This window comes from Abramis brama (assembly GCF_963993115.1).
Source record: "Abramis brama genome assembly, chromosome: 2".
Taxonomy (NCBI): domain Eukaryota; kingdom Metazoa; phylum Chordata; class Actinopteri; order Cypriniformes; family Leuciscidae; genus Abramis; species Abramis brama.
Genome location: NC_139964.1, coordinates 60,527,229 through 60,549,156, shown reverse-complemented (window position 1 = coordinate 60,549,156; position 21,928 = coordinate 60,527,229). Strand labels below are relative to the sequence as shown.

The 21,928-nt window shown below is 38.0% G+C and overlaps 1 protein-coding gene across 2 annotated transcripts in view; it reads right to left on the bottom strand.

The window, feature by feature from the left end:
• Positions 1 to 765: 765 nt before the first annotated feature.
• The window catches only part of grin2ab (glutamate receptor, ionotropic, N-methyl D-aspartate 2A, b), a 104,715-nt gene continuing 83,552 nt past the window's right edge, over positions 766 to 21,928 (bottom strand). For both annotated transcript variants that reach the window (XM_084091481.1, XM_084091482.1), the window contains 10 exons: positions 16,618 to 16,732; positions 11,509 to 11,711; positions 11,067 to 11,232; positions 10,338 to 10,491; positions 10,112 to 10,237; positions 9,666 to 9,895; positions 6,894 to 7,054; positions 6,593 to 6,780; positions 5,232 to 5,470; positions 766 to 4,803 (listed from right to left, as the gene is read on the bottom strand). In XM_084091481.1, coding sequence (XP_083947607.1) covers positions 3,022 to 4,803; positions 5,232 to 5,470; positions 6,593 to 6,780; positions 6,894 to 7,054; positions 9,666 to 9,895; positions 10,112 to 10,237; positions 10,338 to 10,491; positions 11,067 to 11,232; positions 11,509 to 11,711; positions 16,618 to 16,732 — 3,364 coding nt within the window. In that variant the 3' untranslated portion in view covers positions 766 to 3,021. The remainder of the gene's footprint in view (positions 4,804 to 5,231; positions 5,471 to 6,592; positions 6,781 to 6,893; positions 7,055 to 9,665; positions 9,896 to 10,111; positions 10,238 to 10,337; positions 10,492 to 11,066; positions 11,233 to 11,508; positions 11,712 to 16,617; positions 16,733 to 21,928) is intronic.

The following is a 21,928-nucleotide window of genomic DNA, read 5'->3' as shown; positions in this document are numbered from 1 at the left end:
GCTGATTAACTTGGCAAAAAAACAGTGGTTTTCTGCAATTGAGTTCAAAGAAAATATGCACTACAACTTCATATCAAGCTTCATGTTATAAAGTAAAAATCCATTGTTATGCTCTTTTGACCAAAATATGTGAAAAACTACCTTTTAGCTTCACTAGCAAGGGACTACTCGTCTGCCAAGCTGTCAGTTTGATCTTTTGGTTTACTTGCATAGTTAAATTTCACCTAAAAGAATGAAACTGTTACTGGTCATTTTAAAATAACCTAAATTGTGGTTTAAACACTCAAGTGACAGTAAAAATATATTTAAAGGGAAACTTTGAAAAATGGAAGCGGTTACATCTCACCATTACCATTTGACTTGAACATTTTCTTCTTCAGTACATAAATGACTTGCTGTAAACAACCTGCTGGAGAAAAAAATAAATAGAAAAATAAATAAAACGTTCTCATCCAGTGAAATAAATGCATGTCAAAACAATACGAATAATAAGACCAAATAATATGTTGCACTCATTTGGCTATCATGTCTGTTTTAAGCTGACTCTATACTCTTAGGTCTACGCGTGGTTTTAACAAAAAAAAATTTCATGACAAATTCAAATTCCACAAGGGTAGGAATTGCAGGAATTGCAATCATAATTTAACATTATTCCACATTATTATTACATTTTAATATAATCAATTGTAGATCAAGAAAGTGTAAATGAGTCTAAATTTGCATAATGGAAGCGATGCAAATGATGTAAAACAGCTCAATGTGCAAATAGATTTATTCAGATGGTCAAATCTACCTGTAAATACAAACTCATACTGGTTGCGTAAACCACTAAAATCTAACCACAACCCATCTACTCTTGACACTGAAATATCCCACGGTGTCTTGGATCTGGATGTTGTTGTCTACATTCAGATGTTCACAAGTGAGATGTTGATGCACACAGGCAAGGCCTTCTCCATGGAGGCTGATATGAAATATGAAATATGAATATGCTAGTATTTCGTAGACATTAATGAGGTTAAAAACAAACAGCTAATTTGAATATTTCTTGGGAGTGTAAACACAAGAATGCCAGTCCGGATACATCGGCAGAACCAAAATGGTTAGAAGCAAGCGTGTAGCATATGACAGACTAACCTTATGAAAAATGCCTTTCTTTTCTAAAGCCACAATATATACGCTTTATTATTTTCAAACCGTGTTTGTGTGGTAATTCTGAATACACCCTCAAATGTTAACCTCACTTGCTTCAGACACAGCATTTACTGAAAACACAGCAAAGAAAGTTGATCCAGTTAACATTTGGTCATATGACAGTTTTATGTTTGTATTCAAATGAAAATCAAAATCACATCTGAGATGAATCCATATTTTCACATTCACTGTAAACATATACTCCCATTCACATCAAAATCAAAAAGGAACAATTCTAAAAGTTTGACCATAGAGAAGATTAACATGCATCTTTTTTCTTTTAAATATATACGCAATTAAATCACATTAATAAATTAATTCCACGTGTATAACAATTCATAAAATGAAAGGAACTAATAATAAAACATATTAAAACTAGGAAATTTCATACATAAATATAATATTGCAACCTGATATTGTGCATATCGCTGGAACGACCATTATAATTCAAAACAACCAAAAATATTTGTGAATTATGAGTTTGTGGTTGGATTCTACAGGAAGTGATGTGTTTGTGTGTTTGAGGCAAACAGGAACTTTTAATATCTCGGTGGTTCTGTACTGACATCATTAGTTGGTGAGGGCTTTTAAATGGTCTACACCTTCTCAGAGTCCCTTACGACCACAAGACAGACAGTATACCTCTTTTTTTGTCACTTCCCTGCATTTCTTTCCCCCCGTCACAATAAATATACTTTGCACACCTTTCAAATATTTGGCAGTGTATAAAACTGTGTAAAAACTGACTACCACTTTTCTCAATATTCTAGACAACTATAGAAATATGCTCAAGATGATAAAATTTAGATGAATGAACACTGACACTTACTACACTGTTGTGCTGTGAGCAGAGGAGTGTCTTCCTGCATTTGCGCTCTGCATGCAGGCAAGGTACGGACAGATTCAAGGGTGGGGAGGGTCATTGACTTTTTCCTCTTGGTGTCCTCAGAGACACAAAGGAGTCGCAGGCCTTGTGTGCACCGAGTTTTCCTTCTCTGAAATTCTCTAGTGTACTTGATTTCAGAGATTACACTCGAGACTAATCATTCAGGTAGTGCATTTTGTCACAGTTCAGGTTGGAATGGAAATCTAATCTTAGTACTATAAGCAGTCTTTTTGGACTGTGCCTCAGCGCAGCTTTTACACCGAAAATGCATTCGTACACGCATTTATAACAGATGTTCTGCCACCTTTCCAAAAACTCAATCAGGTTTGGATCTGCTAAGCAATTATTTATTTCAGAGCATGTCAATGTGTGCAAGTGCACACCTGTCATTTATGCCATTACATTGTATGTGGTATTCGTTTTTTGGTCAAGAGAGATTCTATTATTATACCTAACGTTGTCCTTTCTGTGGTTCGATATCATGTATTGTTTGTGCCTCTTGCATGTGCATGTGTATTTTTGTGTGTGTGTGTGTAAAAGTGCAGAATGTGGATATTCACGTATATGTTTTATTTATTCAATTTTTTGGTTGCTCGTGTTGCGTGAAAAAGGAAACTCTTTGGAGCTGCCCCTGTACTTCCAAGCAGCTTTCGCTGCTCTTCCTTCGCTCGAAGGCGCGAGAGCGTCCTGCCCACCATTTCTGATGTTTTCTGGAAGACACAGAGCTGCCGCTCAACTAGAGGGGAGGACCTGATGTAAAGTTGAACTCTGGTTTCTGTTCAGACAGATTAAGTCCAAGAAGGGAAACAAAATATATTCCAAACTTGCTTGACTTATAGTCATAAAGCCTTACAATCCTGCCAAGAGTTCCACGGTTAAGCCATATCCTGGTGGAAATATCCATGCATGTCTTTTCATAGTCTCTCAGACCTCTCTCTCTATCAGACATCAGACTCGATGCTCGGCATCCTCTTGTAGACACGCCGAGCGCCCCCAGCGCTCATTGCCCTGGGGGCAGTGTATGTGCCGACAGGGGGAGGGGCTACATAAGGCATCACATGCTCGGGGTAATAGAGGTCAGGGGTCACCATCCCCACACCGAGCATATTGCCGTCAGCCTGGCCTAATGTGAGCGGCACCAGCTGCTTATAAATGTCTGTGGAGCTGCGGCCGTGAGCTAGACGCTGGTCGTCACGAAGCGTCTGGAGAAAGGGGTTTTCCGTCGGGCGCGCTGGATACATCGACTTGCTGCGACGACCAATCCCGAGTCCACTGACACCCACACTCCCGAGGGTGTGGTTTAGGTGCACAGACTGATTTTTTAGGGGCTTGTCTGGGATCAAAGTCGCCGAGGGCATGTTGGCATACGGCGTGCTGTCCTGCAGGCTCACCCGCCGCGAATTACTCTTCTGTGGCAGGTTCTCATACGAGTGCTGGCGGATGATCACGCCCTCGTTCTGGTAGTGACTAATAAGACCGTCGCCCTCTTGGTCACTCTGGGGAAGATAGGCTGTGAAGGAAGCATCAGGCTGGGGGAGAAAAGGAGAGAAGGACCTGTCAACACTTCCGCCGCCGGTGCCCCGTCCATCTGGATGAAGGAACTGGTCTTCGCTGATGTCGTACAGGTTTCCAGAGTGCAGGCAGGCATCGCAGCGATACTGAGGGGACCGTACAGTGTAAAGCCCGGAGTAACTTGACACTTTCGACAGGCAGCTTCGACAGTGCGTCTGTCGTGGATCCTGAGTAGAAGCAGGCCCGCCGCCGATGCTCCCTGCCCCGCCGGACTTTCCATATGTGTTGTATTTTTTATCCTTCGCAACGGCGGTTTGCATCACGTCTGGTTCATGGGCCTGGGAGAGCAGACTGCTGTTCAGCTGCAAAATTGGCTGCTGCTCGGAGGAAGAAGGTGGCCGGTGCTTAGTGTCACGGTGGTCACTGAAGATATCTGGGTAGTGCAGCCCATGCTCCTGGTCAATGGAGTCAATGGTATAAATCTGACTCCCCTGGCTGCTCTGAGAGTATATCTGAGCGCTGTGGTTGCTCTGCTGGCTGGGTTGGCTCCGCAATGTTGAAAGCTCCACGTCGCTCAGGTCCCGCGGTAGGCGGTTTCGTTTTCGAACCGTTTCTTTTAACTTGTGCTGCTTCTGCAAGTCCACCCGACCTGAGCAATCTGACATATCCGAACGGGTAGGTGCATCTTCGGGCAGGTAGCGCTGGCTCTTCATTGGTAGGGTCTCGGTAGGCTGCGGGGCAGATGGTGGGGAATTTCCCCCAGGTTCTGGGTTCTGCCGTAGGGTCTCCACAGACTTCTTCCACAGAGCACGTGGCTTGGAGGCAGGAGGTCGTGTGGTCTCACCTCCGCCTCCTGAGCCCCCATTTCCAGCAACACCTGGCTGAGCATCCGTCAAGCTTAGGGCACGTTGCCCTGGCAAGAGAGTGTTGTTAAGTGGCTCTTTGTGACGGTTGCTGAGCATGGTGCTGGTATTGCTATAGGGCATGTTTTTCTGGGTGAGGTTGTTGCCTTTTCCTCCGCCCATGATTTCCAGCAAGCCCTGGGTAGGTGGGAGAATGCTACTCACAGGGCGTTTGGGTGAGGTAACTCCAAGGGTGGTGATCTCTTTAGCCGATTTCAGAAGGTGCAACATGTTGGCCTGAGGGCTGAAGCCCAACTCTGGGGCTTTCTTCATTTCGATATGGACACCGTGAATGCAACTCCAAATCCCCTATAGGTGGAATGGAGACGGATATGTTAACAGAAAGAAGTTCATAAGTGGAGGCTAACACCATAAAGTATATATTAGCACAATATTTCTCAATATAGTCTCTCTGTGTTTTTTCTGGGTTCTGAAACTCTATAAACCGATGGAATAAAGTAATATATCCTGCTGTGACAAACAACCGCACCCTGTAACTTTATTCCAGAGACGATGGCTGGTGCTATTATATTCTGTTATATAAGCTCTTTCTTATTTCACAGCAAAAAATGTGTTTGTCAGCACATAAGCAGCAATCCCTACTCTGATGATGCTTTAAGACGACTGTGGTAAACAGCCACCATGACATGTTAATTTGTCAAGATTGAAGCAGATAATGGTTGCCTTCAGCAACGGAATCTCTCTAGTTAATTTACCGTAGTGTTTCTGTGACATACCCTGCTGATAGTGAAGAGAATTCCTGGCCGACCAGAACAGAGACCAGTGAAACAGTAACGTAGCCTCCAGTAGAAGAGGTGCTCCCAGACAAAAGTAATTAGCGACAGAGCCATGGCAGCCGCAAGCATATAGAACACACCAGCCATATTATCCACATCCAGCTGACTGCTCATCACTTCATTCTTCTCATTATGACAGATACCAGTTAGCCACTGAGCCTCCAGCTCCTCCATCTCACCTAATACACAACACAAAATTACAGTTAATGGTTATGCATAGGAAAAAACGCTGCGAGCTGTTTACCTGGGAAGCATTTTTAGCATTTCAGGCAACTTCCCAACAGAAAGGCTATATATTTTAAAGCAGGATCTCTAACACATGCGCTTTATGAATAAAGCACTACAAGATTTTATGATTTATAATTTATCCTCCAAAATAAGAAAATAGTACAATAATTAAATCTAAATTAACTTCTTAAACCATTATTTCACACCTGGAATATTTCATTCTGATCGGTCGATAACAGCATTCTGCTGTAAATTTTTTTAATTTAATGACTGCTAATTTGCATATTTGACTGCTGTTCCTGGCAATCAATCTCCTACACTGTAGTAGTTTTGCTCACTTTGTTCTACCATTCAAAAATGTTTGTAAGTCTCTTATGCTCACCAAGGCTGCATTAACTTCAAGTAAAACAGTAGTATTGTGAAATATATGTTAAAATAATTTTAAAAAACAGTTCAGTATCACTCAAGTCTTCAGTGTCACAGTGAACAACTTATTTTAAATAGTATTTTATCATATTATATATACAGTATATATATACAGTATATATATATATATATATATAGAGAGAGAGAGAGAGAGAGAGAGAGAGAGAGATGTCTGTGTGTGTGATTTTTTAATTCTAATTAGTATTTCATGTAAATTTATTTACTTGACTGAAAAACTATTGTTGTGCAATATGTGGGATATACTGTTACCTAGTATCAGATTCATCAGATCACCCTAACAGGGGTTTATTTTGCAATAATGACGACTAACTGTACATGATCCCTTACATATTTGTGTGTGCTATGCAAGTTTTGTGCTCATCAGATTATTGCGTCAATAACATGCGCTAAGTTAAAATCTATCCAAATCATGCACTTCATTCTATTAATGTGGCATCTGGGTGAGCGTTAACAGATTTGATTCCTATGTAGTGTGTTTTAAATAAATAATTTATGAAATTCCATTTCATTTAGAATGCTGTAGAGAGCAAGGAATCTCAATATGGTTTGGAAAAGAGATTGTGTTTAATACAGAGGTCATGAAATAAGTGAAATAACAAGAGAGAAATGCAGAAAAACACTTATACCATCTCCAATGATCCCGAGGATAGCAAGGTCGACCAGCCGTTTCCAATAGGATCCTTTCTGCAGGGCAATGCCATATCCTGTTGTGGCAAAGATGTAGCCACTGCCAATAGTTACTAGCTTACAGCCATCATCACGCCCCGCCATGTAGTTGAGCACAGCCGCATCATATATGAAAGCATCCAGTTTACTGTATAAACCAATAAAGCACAATTATTGGCTTATATACATTTACAGAAAAATTATGTCTACCAAAAAATAACCTTTTTGACCGTGCAAGAAAATTGCATATCCCAGCCATACCCAGTCTTGAGGCTGACCAGTGCATCCTGAACTCCAGTTTGATGGTATTTCACCATGTACTGGTGCATGTCTGGGTAGTTTTTCCTGATGTTTCGCTCTGTGCTCCCATTAGGCACGGTCCCAAAGCGAAACGGTGGTGAATAGGAATAGGGACTCTGAAACTATGAAAGAGAAAGACATACATCAATTACATAGAGAGCTGTGAGGGCAGCTTAAACAGATACATGGAGAGAATCAATACAAGCTCAAATACAGAAATAAATCCAGCGAGATAAACCTAGTAACTGGTGTAGTTCAGACGCTCCATCTTGTAAATTTATAATGACATACGGATGCTCTCTTAAAACCTAGTGAGCTGCCAACTAGACAGTGCACCGGAAAATATATTTTGTCAGGTAGCCTAAAAACTGTTCTTCATGCTGTAACATCTCAATTAACTTGCTTTATTCAAAACAGAGAAATTATTTACTGAAATAAATGGAATACATTAGGTTACACCAAAAACATTTTTTTTTTTAGGTAGAAATAACTTCCTATATCACCAACTGTATATTTGTACTTTTTTACGGGGAATTTTAAGCATGCACTCAATGGATAAGGTAATCTCACAACGGATTTGTGATGAGCTAAGCAACAAATCATAGGCAAGATGGCTGACAGAGCCAAAAATGTTGTTTATAAATGTGTATATATAGTTCAAAAGTTGGGGGTCAGTAAAATACAGTGAGGAAAATAAGTATTTGAACACCCTGCTATTTTGCAAGTTCTCCCACTTGGAAATCATGGAGGGGTCTGAAATTGTCATCGTAGGTGCATGTCCACTGTGAGAGACATAATCTAAAAACAAAAATCCAGAAATCACAATGTATGATTTTTTAACTATTTATTTGTATGATACAGCTGCAAATAAGTATTTGAACACCTGTCTATCAGCTAGAATTCTGACCCTCAAAGACCTGTTAGTCTGCCTTTAAAATGTCCACCTCCACTCCATTTATTATCCTAAATTAGATGCACCTGTTTGAGGTCGTTAGCTTTTTGGTCATAATTCCACTAAACGTGTTTGGAGGAAGAAGAATGATGAGTACCATCCCAAGAACACCATCCCTACTGTGAAGCATGGGGGTGGTAGCATCATGCTTTGGGGGTGTTTTTCTGCACATGGGACAGGGCGACTGCACTGTATTAAGGAGAGGATGACCGGGGCCATGTATTGCGAGATTTTTGGGAACAACCTCCTTCCCTCAAGGAGTGGCTCTGTAAGAAGCATATCAAAGGTTCTGGCGTGGCCTAGCCAGTCTCCAGACCTAAACCCAATAGAGAATCTTTGGAGGGAGCTCAAACTCCGTGTTTCTCAGCGACAGCCCAGAAACCTGACTGATCTAGAGAAGATCTGTGTGGAGGAGTGGGCCAAAATCCCTCCTGCAGTGTGTGCAAACCTGGTGAAAAACTACAGGAAACGTTTGACCTCTGTAATTGCAAACAAAGGCTACTGTACCAAATATTAACATTGATTTTCTCAGGTGTTCAAATACTTATTTGCAGCTGTATCATACAAATAAATAGTTAAAAAATCATACATTGTGATTTCTGGATTTTTGTTTTTAGATTATGTCTCTCACAGTGGACATGCACCTACGATGACAATTTCAGACCCCTCCATGATTTCTAAGTGGGAGAACTTGCAAAATAGCAGGGTGTTCAAATACTTATTTTCCTCACTGTATATGTTTATAAAGAAATGTATACTTTTATTATGCAAAGACACATTCAATTGATAAGTGTTACTAAAAAGACATTTATAATGTTACAAAAAAACCTATAAATAACTGTTCTTTTGAACTTTCATCAAAGAATCTTAATTTTTTTATCACGCTTTCCATAAAAATATTAAGCAGCACAACTTTTTTCAAAATTATTAATAAGAAATGTTGCTTGAGCACCAAATCAGCATATTAGAGTGATGGTAACATTTTATAATAACTGCACGCTGTTAATCATTAGTTAAGCATTAGTAAACAGTTAATTCATCATTTATAAAGCATTAATAGATATTAATAAGCAGTTTATAAATAATGCTATAAATGCTTTATTCTTGATAAACATATAAACATTATATGTTTCTATAAAAAGCTCATCTAAAGTGAGGACTATTCATGCCTTGTAAAGCATTTACAAAGGAGATTTAAAGTCTTGATTATCTTCTAAACAGAAAAAATAAATAATTTATTAATAGGAATATTTACTTACACTTTCTAAGTGATCTTATGAACCACTGACAACTCCTAAATAACTGGTTTGTAAATAATGCAATACTTCATTTAGAAATTGATCATTAATAAAGTATGAAAATACAATTATTAAACACATTATAAATATGCTTATCAATCAAGAATCAAGAATAAAGCATTTATAGCTGTATTTATAAACTGCTTATTAATGTATATTAATGCTTTAGAAATGATGAATTAACTGTTTACTAATGCTTAACTAATGATTCATAGCTTGCAGTTATTATAAAGTGTTACCGACATGGGTAAATATATCAAAGAAGAAAACACTAATAATATCAAAAAATATATACAAATATTCAAAAACTTTACAAAATGTAAATGACCCCAAACTTTGGAACAATGATATGTCAGACAGAATAATCCAGTCACATATTTTAGTTTCATCCTAAAATACAGGTATAGGTATACATACGTATATAGGTTAGAGAAGCAGTAGAGAGTAAGACAGCTTACTATATTTCAAGACACAAACAATTACCTTTCTGTCACTGAGGCCTGTGACTTGGTCCACAAATTCCTCTTGGATCATAAAGGCAGCCAAGTTGGCAGTGTAGCTGGCCAGGAAGATCACAGCGAAAAAGGCCCAAACGGATACAATAAATTTACTGGTAGTGCCCCTGGGGTTCTGTACTGGGACAGAGTTGTTGAACACCAGACCCCACAGCAGCCAGACTGCTTTACCAATGGTGAAGGAGGGTCCATGAGGGTCTTTAGAAATGTATAACAGAAAGAGGGAAAGTAGTGTGTAGAAGTGAAGAGTGAGTAGCAAGTTACAAGAGAATCGTGGATCTACAGGTACTCAAGGTGCTAATTGTTTACATGCTTAATGTTCAGATTTTCACATTTTAATCAAGTATCCTGTCTGTTTTAGATCATCTTATAGCAGAGGGTTTTTGACTGTATGGTTGATGTTGTGTATCATACCTTTGCCCTGCGCCAGGTTTCTATTGAAACCGAGCGGACTGATGAATTCAAAGAGGAAAACAGCGATTGCTGTGACGATGAGTAACATGACGAACATCATAACCCACACTGAAGCACTGAAGGGTTCTGAGGGAGGAGAGAGAATTGAGAAAATGCATGGAGGAAGGCAGATATAAGAAAAACACTGATTTCAGAGGGATTTCAAAGATATAATTTCATCTAATACCTAGAAACGCAGAGGGTGACACTGTTCCATTGCTACGTGACACCATCACGCTGATGCCTGTCTCGACAAATGGGACAGAGAAGTCTATGACCTCTGACCGCTCTTCATTTATGGTCAATGAGCCCACGGCCATTATCGCCTTTTTATTGTATACCTACAGAGCAGGGGGAAAAAAACACCTCAAGAAAAAGAAAACACACTGAATGAAACAGAAATACACAAAAGTGGATGGATGGATGGATGGATACCATAAAAAAATGATAGACAGACCAATATATAGATCGATCGATAGATAGACAGACAGATTAATAGAATGATTGATAGACGGAACGATAGAACGACGGATAGACAGATGGATATATAATAGATAGACCAATAGGTAGAACGATAGATAGAACAATAGATAGATACAATAACCGTTATATAGACAAATAGAACGATAGAATAACAGATAGATAGATTCGCTCATTAGGTCTTTTAAAGCGACTAACCTCCCCCAGATAGATAGATAGATAGAAACAAATAGAACGATAGATAGACAAATAGAACGGTAGATAGAACAATACAACAATAGATAGATAGAACGATACAACGATACAACGATAGATATATAGATAGATAGATAGATAGATAGATAGATAGATAGATAGATAGATAGATAGATAGATAGATAGGTAGATAGATAGATAGATAGATAATTCGCTCGTTAGGTTTTTTAGAGCGACTAACCTCCCCCACCATGCCGTTCCAAACATTATTGATCTTCTTGCCATGTTTGCCATTTGAGACCAGGTAAAGATCATAGGTGAACTTTACATTTCTGGCAATCTTCTTCAGGATGTCTATACAAAAGCCCTTGCAGCACTTCTTGACATAGGAGCCGTCCGTGACATTACTGCAGCATATACAGGCACAGAGATTTAGAAACACAGCTGATACTGAGAAAGATTGAAGAGAGCTCAATCTAATGAGTTCTATATATAACACACTAAAAAGTTCATAACCACATTAGAGACAACACAATTATTCCACTATTCCCCAGTAAAAGAAAGCTCTCATGCTGAAGGTTAAGACAGGATGTATAATGCCTGCGGAACCAATTGGTTTATTCAAAACTGGTATTATCTGCTAAAGTTGTTCTTTAAAGTTAAATAAATAAAATATAACTCACTCTTTAATGTGTTTCCTGCAAGGTACAGAGTTACGCATACATGTGCCAGTAAGAATGTCCACATCATCCACTATAACAAAGGGTCTTTCCTCTAGGGTCACAATGCTCAAGTGGTTCTCATCGGCATCCGCGTCCCCGAACGAATTATAGCGCGGCCACACAGGAAACTTCAACTTCAATGTGTGGTTTTCCCATCGTCCCATCTGTAGAAATACACAAACAAACATTGAATCACAAATAAACAAGGTTTGAAGGTTCTTCTCAAGTGCCCTCCATTATTATGTTTTGGGATGAAAATGTGATTTTCCGCTCTTCAAAGCAAACCTAAAAAATGTTATTAGGAAAACACTGCATATTTGATCCGGCAAGCAAGTAAGCCACATTCAGACACTGGGAACTATCTTTCCTTAAGTCTTCCTCCTCATATGTCATATGTATATCTGCTTATGATTAGTTGACATTCTTATCCAAGAATGTTTTTTCAATATTTAGATATTAGTTTTTTTTTTTCCTTCTGGTTTTCTAGTTCATTATTTATATTTTCATTTCTGTAACTAATCAAGATTTCAAGTTTTTTATTTTATTTATTTTTTTACATTTTTGCAGTACATTTAAATCAGAGGTTCTCAACTAGTGTTTTTGTCCCAGAAATTAGTTGCAGGTCTTTTCTGATGGATGAGGTTTTACTTTTAGCAGGAAAACAAACAAACAAAAAAACAATCCTAAATGCAAATATGGTAATAAAATATTAACCTAACCATATAATCGACCCCAGTCGGGATAAAAAAATAAAAATGTGCTTATCAATTTTTAAAAGGGTGGAGAAAATTCTTTCAATATATTTTGTTGGTGACTTTAAAGGCCGACCAATCAAACTTTATAGTATTTTGATGCAAATTCATCTGTCTCTTGGTAATATGACTAATACCAATATTATATTTGGCCCTGTATTTGTTCCATGTGTTAGGCTGGTAAATCACACTTGGTATGCTGTTTATGCATTCGCAAAATTCTCAGTTTTCCTTATTCAGCCTATGTCATGTTAATAATTTCGCACATTGTTTGGCCTCTGTGATTCATGCTAATATTAATCAATGTCAATGTTGGATTTCAAGAATTGTTTTTTTTAAACTTTTGTACAACAAACAATTTTGGTCAGATAATATTGGGGTCTAAATGGTCCTGCGGGATAAAAAAATATTTTTTACAAAAGTACATAAGTGTCTTAAAGGCACAATATGTAAGATTTTTGCATAAAAATATCCAAAACGCAGTAGCACATTGTTATATATTTTGTTCACTTGTGTATTTTACAGTATCCCAAATGTTTCCAACCGTTTAAATCCAGAGAAATTAGCAATTTGTGTAACGTCCCTCCTCATTGCGTCGCCTGTCGATGGAGTCATGTCCTCAGTTTCTGCTTTTACTGCTATAGAACCATGGGGACACAGTGAGTCTCATGAAAATATGCGTTAGTAGTAGTTCCTAGCACACCACTGTTGTTGTTTCGCACAGTTGTCATGGGCCACAATTACTCATTATCGTTTGCAGCAGGTTCTGTTGCCAAAGATAAGTTTAAGAAACGTAAACGTATGGGTGAATCAAATGACCCAAGAGAGATTTGGACAAGAGGAGAAATCAAACACAGATCAGTATTGGTGTGGGATTTCCTAGATAAAAAGAGCTTCGGGACAAACTTCGACTAGACAGAGTCGCCGATCTTGGATGTGTTTTATTCATAGACTCTAATAAATATGGACGTAGTGACAGTGACGTCACCCGTAGGTTTCTGAAGAGCATTTTTGAAGCAAAAAAGTGGGAGGAGCCTGCCGTCGCCATCTTGGGAGCATGTCACCGCGCGTCACTCCCGGATAACCGAAAATGGGCAAAGAGGAGGGACGTGGGTGGAGCTGAGGTGCCTGGTTGCTGAAAACATGCCCGCCTAGCTTGACGTGATCGAGTTTAGTTATTATACTATAATATACTATAAGACATAGCTAAAAGTGAGACTATGTGTATTGTGATGCTGTATTATTCTGCTTTAAAAATGTATTCTGCAGTAACTTACAATATTGCTGTGAGCTTGTGACAGTAATTATTGTGCATAGATGTCAGTCAGCACGGCATCGCACATCAAGGTCGTAGAGAGCTTTATTCAGTCTATTTTTAAATTCTGATTTTGGCCGCCTCTCAAATGGGTCAAGCTATAGATATTACCTAAGAAGTTCAAGTAAATGCGCTAGAAATCCGCGCTCATTCAAGGATGTGCATTTATTGCATGGACAGAGAAAGCAAGGACACCTGCAGGATTTCATCTGACGGTACTTTTTATTTAACACTAAAATGTTAAATAAGCATATATAGTCTATCTGTTCCGTGAGAGCAATGGTACCGCAGAACGAGTGTAGCCTCTCAGACGTTTTTAAATCTGAAAACTCCAAAAAGCGACGAAATTGTCAGACATCCATGAGTGCATGTTCACAGAGGAAAACAACTGAAAAACAGCGCTGGTTCTCTCGATACTCGACAACGACGGAATCCAAAGGTGTGGGCGAAGGTATAATGCATGTATTAAATTGTATGAAATAATCCTGAAAAAAGCACAAACATGGCAGAGATGCCAAGTTCAAGAATTAGCTGAGGTAGTAACGTAACGCTAACAGACAGCAGACAAACGGCTAGTAGTGACAGCAGCGACAATCCCCCTGTCACTCAAGTGGCCACGCCCTTAATTATGCAGAACTTTAAGGCTTAATATAATTTGAACGGATGAGTTATAAAAAAATTCACCCCCCTCACAGTTGTAATGAAGGGCAAAATTAGCTATATACCAAAACTACTTTTTGCACCAGGCTGTAAACATATTTTTTTCTGCTGTGAAGTTTGGCATTTTAACATGGGGGAGATACAGATTTGACTCCCTTCTGCAACCAGCCTCATGCGGCCAGTCGATGAACTGCAGTTTAAGTCACTTCCGTGTTGGTTTCAAGTGAGAGACAGGGAGGTTGCCGCTTGGTTTTATTAGATAATTTAGCCACTGTTTGGATTTGTTATAAACCTTAACAAAGTTAGTCTTATTGTTTGAAAGTCTTGTTTTCTTAATTAACTGCAAGTAACATGTATATATTTATTGGCCAATTAATAATTTAAGTACAGATAATCTGATTAGTTTAGTAATATTAGTATTAATATTAGTAAGATTAGTAATAAATCTATACTGATGTAACTAGACATACAGTATTATTGCACTTGGTTATTGACACTGTTTAAAGTCCCCCTGTGGTGAAAATCAAGCATTTAATGTTGTTTATATGTCTATGTGGTGTTTTAATATGCTTTAAGACAAACCGTGAGCAAATTCATAAGTCAACACCATTGCTGAGTATTTTCTCCTTAAAACTGCAGTGAACCAAAGACTCGTCTCAAAAACTCGCTTTGAAATCCCTGGTGTTTCTGACGTCACAAACTACCATGTAACCAATCAGGTCAACGTGTGATCGTAAACGAGTGGATCTCTGAGCTGGTGTGAGTGGGAACAGTGAGTGGGAATGAATATTTGCATATTCATAGAACCGCGTATACTAAATGAGGCAAGGGTGTAGAGTTACATTCAAGCTATTATAAGGCATGAAGAACATTTTTTCAAGGAAAAAACTTTTAAATATGTCATTTTAGTGATCAAAGATGAGTTTTAAGGGATATAGTTATTGACTACAAGGGGACTGTAACAAGTCTAACAAGTGAACAAGTCTATGGCAGTGTAACTAAATAGCCTACAGTATGTGTTATACATAAATAATAAGGAAAATGCTGTGGGTACGTTCAAATGTACCTTTAGTATGACTGTTGCGTTACCCCACCATTTAATTCGACAAATAATGTGACATGTAGAGTAGTAATTTAGCATTAAATATTACGTTACTTGCAGCTAATTAATTAGAATGAAATAAAATCATGTGATCAAACGTAACGGTTGTAAAACTTCATTTCATTACCTCATCCATGAACATGATTTGTGAGTCCCAGCGGATTGATTTCCATCAGTAGTGGAGGTGAAGACGACAACTCCCATCATTCCACGCTCCTTCACAGCGTCATCAAGCTACGCCTTTGTTATTGTTTTGAATATGTGCCCTCTAGCGGCAAAAATTACATACTGTGCCTTAAAAACTGCATGCGTACTGATTACAACAGAAAAATGCTGTTTAAAGTAGTTTTAGATAGCACACCTAACCGCTGTTACTGCTTGAAATGTCATGTCAGCTAACCCATGTAACAACAATGTATCAAGTTTACCCCATGTGTGTGCTCTGAAGTCTTTGCGCAATGGTCGTGTGTGCCGTCATGTACGTGTGCTCGTCTATAAGCTCCGATAACACGATCGGCTCACACCCTGTTCTAGCCCCGCTGCAGTGAGAAATGATTAGTGTCACACTTTTCACACAATCACTGCAGGGTTTTAATGTGAGTGTGTGTGTCTTCACACACACTGCAGGGCACTGTCAAAACACACAGCATCCAACACACACCTCAGAGAAATAACAACTCATTAAAAGAACGCATGAGTGAGCAAACGATTACGAAAACGAGTGTGTGAAGCACCGAGATAGAATAGGAGAACATGTAAAGCTAATTAGAGAAAGAGAGCAAAGACAGAGAATAGATTACTGTACAAAAAACAAGCAAATAATATATGCTAATAGCCAAAATAGAGAGAGAAACGAAAAAGGGCAATAAGCAGCAGAATCGAATTGGATGGAGACACATGTGCACTCTTCTCCAATTTAATGCTGGGAATAATTTCACAATAAATCAGTAATGAAACCATTGTGTTAATAAGGGCTATTTTGACTGTTTATGACTAAGTAAACAATGTTTTAAGTCATGTGCATGAGAAAACCCCAGGCTGTGAACTGGGAAGTACAAATGAAATGTTCTTTTTCACTAATAGCAAAGCCCAGTGCATTTTCAGTCACAGTCACAAAAAGGCTTTGAGCTAGTAAACCGAATATTGATTACTTATGGTTCCTCAATCCCCTTAAAGGCAGAGCTAACAGAAGAAAATGAAGATTCGGCAGGGATATAAAGATTAAAGGCTCTTTATCTTACCTTCTCCCATTCCCTCTGCGTGTTCAGAACAATGACAACCAGTTTGGGATTGACTTGGTAGCCATCGTCCATGAATGAATGATCTTTACCCCCTAGATTGACTCCCATCATATATCTGCAACACACATAGACACAGAAACCACAAACAGTTTAAACTCAACAAGGGTATTAAATGCTTTAAGGTTTACTTGTCATATTGCGTTCAGACCAAAGTGTTTAGGGGCATGCAAGTCATTTAATGAAATATAAGTGAAAAGCTCAAAGGTAAGCAATATAAATCACATCTGATTGAATGCAATTTGGTGTCTTATCTATTTTACAAAGACATTAAATTACTTTTGTGATCTTAAATTACTTAGACAAATTGACCTATCCCAGTTCCATGTTTTTGTAGCCAAAACCTCAAATTCAATGAGCAAGCACATGAACAATGTCCTATTTAGACTCCCAACTAATTCATTTTAAATGGACAAATTATGCATTGATGCATTTTTTTCCTATGCTATCTTTCAAAGCATTACAATTAAAGTATTTTAATGTGAAATTAATTTAAAAGTATTCTTACACACACGCACACGCACACACACACGCACACACGCGCGCGCACACACAACAACAATACATTTTTATTTTATTCAATCTCCATAATTTATTATCTTGTAGAAACACCCTTTTCTCCAAAGACAAACACTTTCTGGGGTGTGTTTGTAAGAGCTTCACACACTCTGCAAGTGTTAATTTGCCCTTTAATTTAATTCTGGCAGATTTACTCCAGGTTGTTCAGGTTAATAGGATGCCGTTTGAAAAATAAGATTCACAGACTGACATTGTAGGACATTCGACTTTATGTTCTTAAACCTCTCTGATGTTTTTGATTATTTTTTGGGATCAACAATGGCTTTTTTGTTGCAGAAACAGTGTTACCCTATATTTTTCAGCATTTCTTTTTCATCCATTCTGTAGCCAAACGATAGCTTTGTACTGTACAAGTAACAAATTAACACCAAGTTATTCACTCATAAATCTTCACCTCTGCATGGACTGCTTTCAGGGAGCTTCTTGACAGGAGTCAAAGACTTTATATTCACAAAGAAAGTGCACTTACATTACTTATGAATGGGAGAAAATGCAACTTGCAATATGGCGTAATAATTGGTAAAGTCATCGCATCTCTCATCTGAAAATCCGCGCTGTGTGAACACAACCAGAACACTAGTTGTGTCACATCATACAGTCTGAGTGAGCCGCTCTGCACTGTACAGACACGTGTCTACCATGTGTTGCAGGGTTTCATGTGTGGTTTCGGTAACTTACAGCGACGGAGATATGAGCTGTATATGTCATCTGAAGGTTTTAGATCCAGTCACTGTTCTCCACCGGAGCTGCTCCAGTCATTTGTGTTCTATGTGCGACTCAAATGCTCCCCTTTCCTCCAAGATATAAAAGCTGCAGTCAGTTAATAAAAATTTGACAGATGAACTCGCGTCTCGAATGGACCCTTGTCGTGTCAGAAGTGATAAGACTTTTCAGTTTGATATTACTTACAGAATATGGGCTTCACTCCTGTTGCATACAGACTCTACTGCAAGCTGCTGTTGAACAGGACATTTTCAGACTCACACTTGTAAGTAAATGTGGTTGTCAGTGCCAAAAACCGACAGTGTGAACGTAGCCTTTGAGCATAAGAAACAACATTTACAGGTCAGTTCATGTAAAATTGTGTCGCTAATTTGAAATATGTTATTTAATTGTGAGTTCGGCAAGCAGTTTTTGAGATTTCAGGATTCCCCCATTCAAGTAGATATGACTTGGTCTTGGATGCCCGAAATGGCTGTCTAGAGGTGTTGCAAATACGCCCACCGAGTGCACAGACAGGGGCTCAACAGAACCAGTTCCCTTTCAAAGCCTTAATATTCTTTAAAAATTCACCTTTCGGGTCCGACGGAAGAAAGAAGGTTGCACAAGTGTGGAACAACATGACAGAATTTTCATGTTTGGGTGAATTATTCATTTAATTATTTTTTTCCTAAAACATTCAGACACTAATTAAAACATTACCTTAAAAAAACACATTCTACAATCTGACAAATTGGTTTCTTTTGCAACATCATCCTCCCATATGGCGCTATGATAATGCTTGACTGCCCATTCCATCTTTTGCTTTGTTCTCAACTGCTGAACTCTGTAACTCTTTCAAAGCGATCACTGGCCTCTCTCACATATCTGCTTGTTTGTGCAGAGTTTTGAGGAATGACCTTTTCTAGATGGTGTCTGGGGGGGTTTGTGATAGTTTTCACTTCTTCATAATTGAACAAACACCGCTGGGACATCCAAAGACTTAGACATTGTTTTGTAACCTTTTCCTAAAGCATTTGTCTAACATTATTTCTGACATATTTAGAATGCTCTTTAGTCTTCATTTTCACAGCTGTCCTTTCGATTAACAAGCTGAATAATTATACCGTAAGCATGACAATTTTGTTTATCTAGGAAAGGTTATAATGACTCACAGGTATAATCCAGTTGTACATGTTTACATCCTCATCCATGAAATTTGTTTTGACTTTTAAACGTTTCACTTTAACTCAAACAAACTGCAATTTATTAACTAAAACTATTAAAAATGTTTTTGGCAACTGAAATAAAATCAAATATAAATGTTAGATTTAGTTAAATTTTAAAACATAAAATTAGAAATGTTGTCTTGTCAACTTATTTATTCACATAAGATGAAGTACTAAAACAACAAACTAAAAGTGAAAAGCTAAACAGAAATATTAACAAAAATAATACAAATTACAAAAGCACATAAAATTACTAAAACAAATTAAATTGAACACTGAAAATATAAAATATAAAAGCTTATTCAAAACATCAATAAATACTACAAAAAATAATGTTACTAAAATAACACTGGATGATAAAATCTCTGTAGCGTGATGATTAAATGTGATTCCTTTCTTAATGCATTGTTTTTTTTAACATGATTAATTGTACTAAACTGGCAACCATATAATTTGTCAATTTGCAGCATCTCCAACTTATTGGGCACTGCATACGCATAAAGCATATTTTAGTTTGTATAAAGAATAATGACACATTGATTATACTCATTAATTTAATGTTTCGTGTTTATTTTCTGTTATTTACTTTACCTTCATGTTGCTCCGAACCTGTATAATTTTCTTTCTTCCGTGGAAAATAAAATGAAATGAACATCTTGACATCTGCCCTAAATCTCCTGGAAAAACAATCAACATCTTTTCAATTAATTGTTGATCCAGTTCACAAAACTAGTCTGACTCAACAGTTCACAGGAGGGGAAGATTATCATTACACATATGGCTTCAGAAAACTTGGAATACCAGTTTTATGGACTACTACAATAATACATGAACAGTGCTTTTGCATCCTTTGATGCTTGAACGCTTCAGTCCCCATTCATTGTAAAGGCATGGAAACGAGCAAGCAATCCCGTTATTCAAAATATCTCCATCTGTGTCACATGGAAGACGGTCACACGGGTTTTGCTCGACATGAGGGTGAGTAAATAATGACAGAATTTACATTTCTGGGTGAACTAATCCTTGAAGGGTCTGAATACTTTCGCACAGCCCTTTTCAATCACATACACTCCACTGAACAACAGAAGCTCAGTACTATATCTCAGTCTTCTCCATGTAACGCACAATAAAGATTAGCTCAGCTGTGCACTACTCAGATGGCACAAACATACACACTCTCTTCGGAATTTAATTAAGAAACAGGAAAATAACTAGGAAATGAGGTTTAGCTTCAGGCAGAAATGAAAAGAACAGGGTCAGAGCTACACCTGCTACTCAAATACAGCTTATGTTGTGCGTGTTTGTTTGTAAGTGTGTCTTATTCTTATATTAGAGATTTCCACAGCACAAATTGAAAATGGATTTTTGTCATAGCTGTCACATAGTATTCCCATTAATAAACAAATCATTCTGTGCATCTCATCTCACTGATTAAGAAATAGAGAGACGGGGTAATGTAATAGACTCTACACAGGGTGACCTTTATTTTCCATAGTCTTCTGAAAATTATCGAAAGCTTATGACTAATTATGTCACTGACAGTTAGTGGTTTATAAAATGTCATTTCGAATGGCTTTCTGTACACAGAGCCTCTTTATGATCTCAATTAACAGTGAAATGTTAGTCCAAGATTAGAGGTAGTAAATGCATATTAGGTGATGCTAGTTCCACATGGAGACGCAATTACTATTAATCTTTCTCTGGTCAGGTCTTTGTTAGTGCTGTGCTAATCGTGACAAATTATTGCAATAGACTTCAATATATTAAAGTCCCCCTATGGTGAAAATCAAGTTTTTAATGTTGTTTATATGTCTACTGTATGTGGTGTTTTTAATGTGCTTTAAGACAAACCATGTGCAAATTCATAAGTCAACAACACCATTGCTGGATATTTTCTCCTTAAAACTGCAGTGAAAAAAAGACTCAAAGACGCGGTTTGAAATCCCTGGTGTTTCTTATGGAAGCATTTGGGAAGCAATATTCAATTTGAAATGTAACATGCAAAATGACAATGCAGTATGTAAAATGGCAATGCATTTCTAATTTACATTTTCCATTTGTGCAACGTTGGTGCAAAATGAAAATGAAAAATCAATGATATAATTTACATTTGCCATTTCATACACTAGTTTTAATATCGAGTACATATTTTAACGCTTTATGGGCCCTATTTTAACGATCTGAAACGCAAGTGTCAAAGCGCAAAGCGCAAGTAACTTTGTGGGCGGGTCTTGGCGCTGTTGCTATTTTCCCAGCGGGATAAATGACTCTTGCGCCAGGCGCAAATCTAAAATGGGTTGGTCTGAAGTAGCTTCATTATTCATAGGTGTGGTTTGGGCGTAACGTGAAATAAACCAATCAAAGCGTCATCTCACATTCCCTTTAAGAGCAGACGCGCTTTGTTCTAAAGCGGATTCCTATTATAACGGCGGATTTGCCAGACACGCGCCAGGAGCGGTTCACAGCCAAGGAGAGCAACGCTCTCGTCAGGGACGTTGGGGATGGAGAAACCCACCCAAATTAACTTCGGTTAAAAAGGTGTATGATAATTTGGGTAAATGTGTAAGCTAGATGTATGCTTTTATATAAATTGTCTATCTATCTATCTATCTATCTATCTATCTATCTATCTATCTATCTATCTATCATCTATCATAATAATGTATGATTTGCAAAAATGAAAACTGCTGCTTCTGTGTAGATGAGAGAATCAAAGTGTATGCGCGTTATGCACACGCTACATTGAT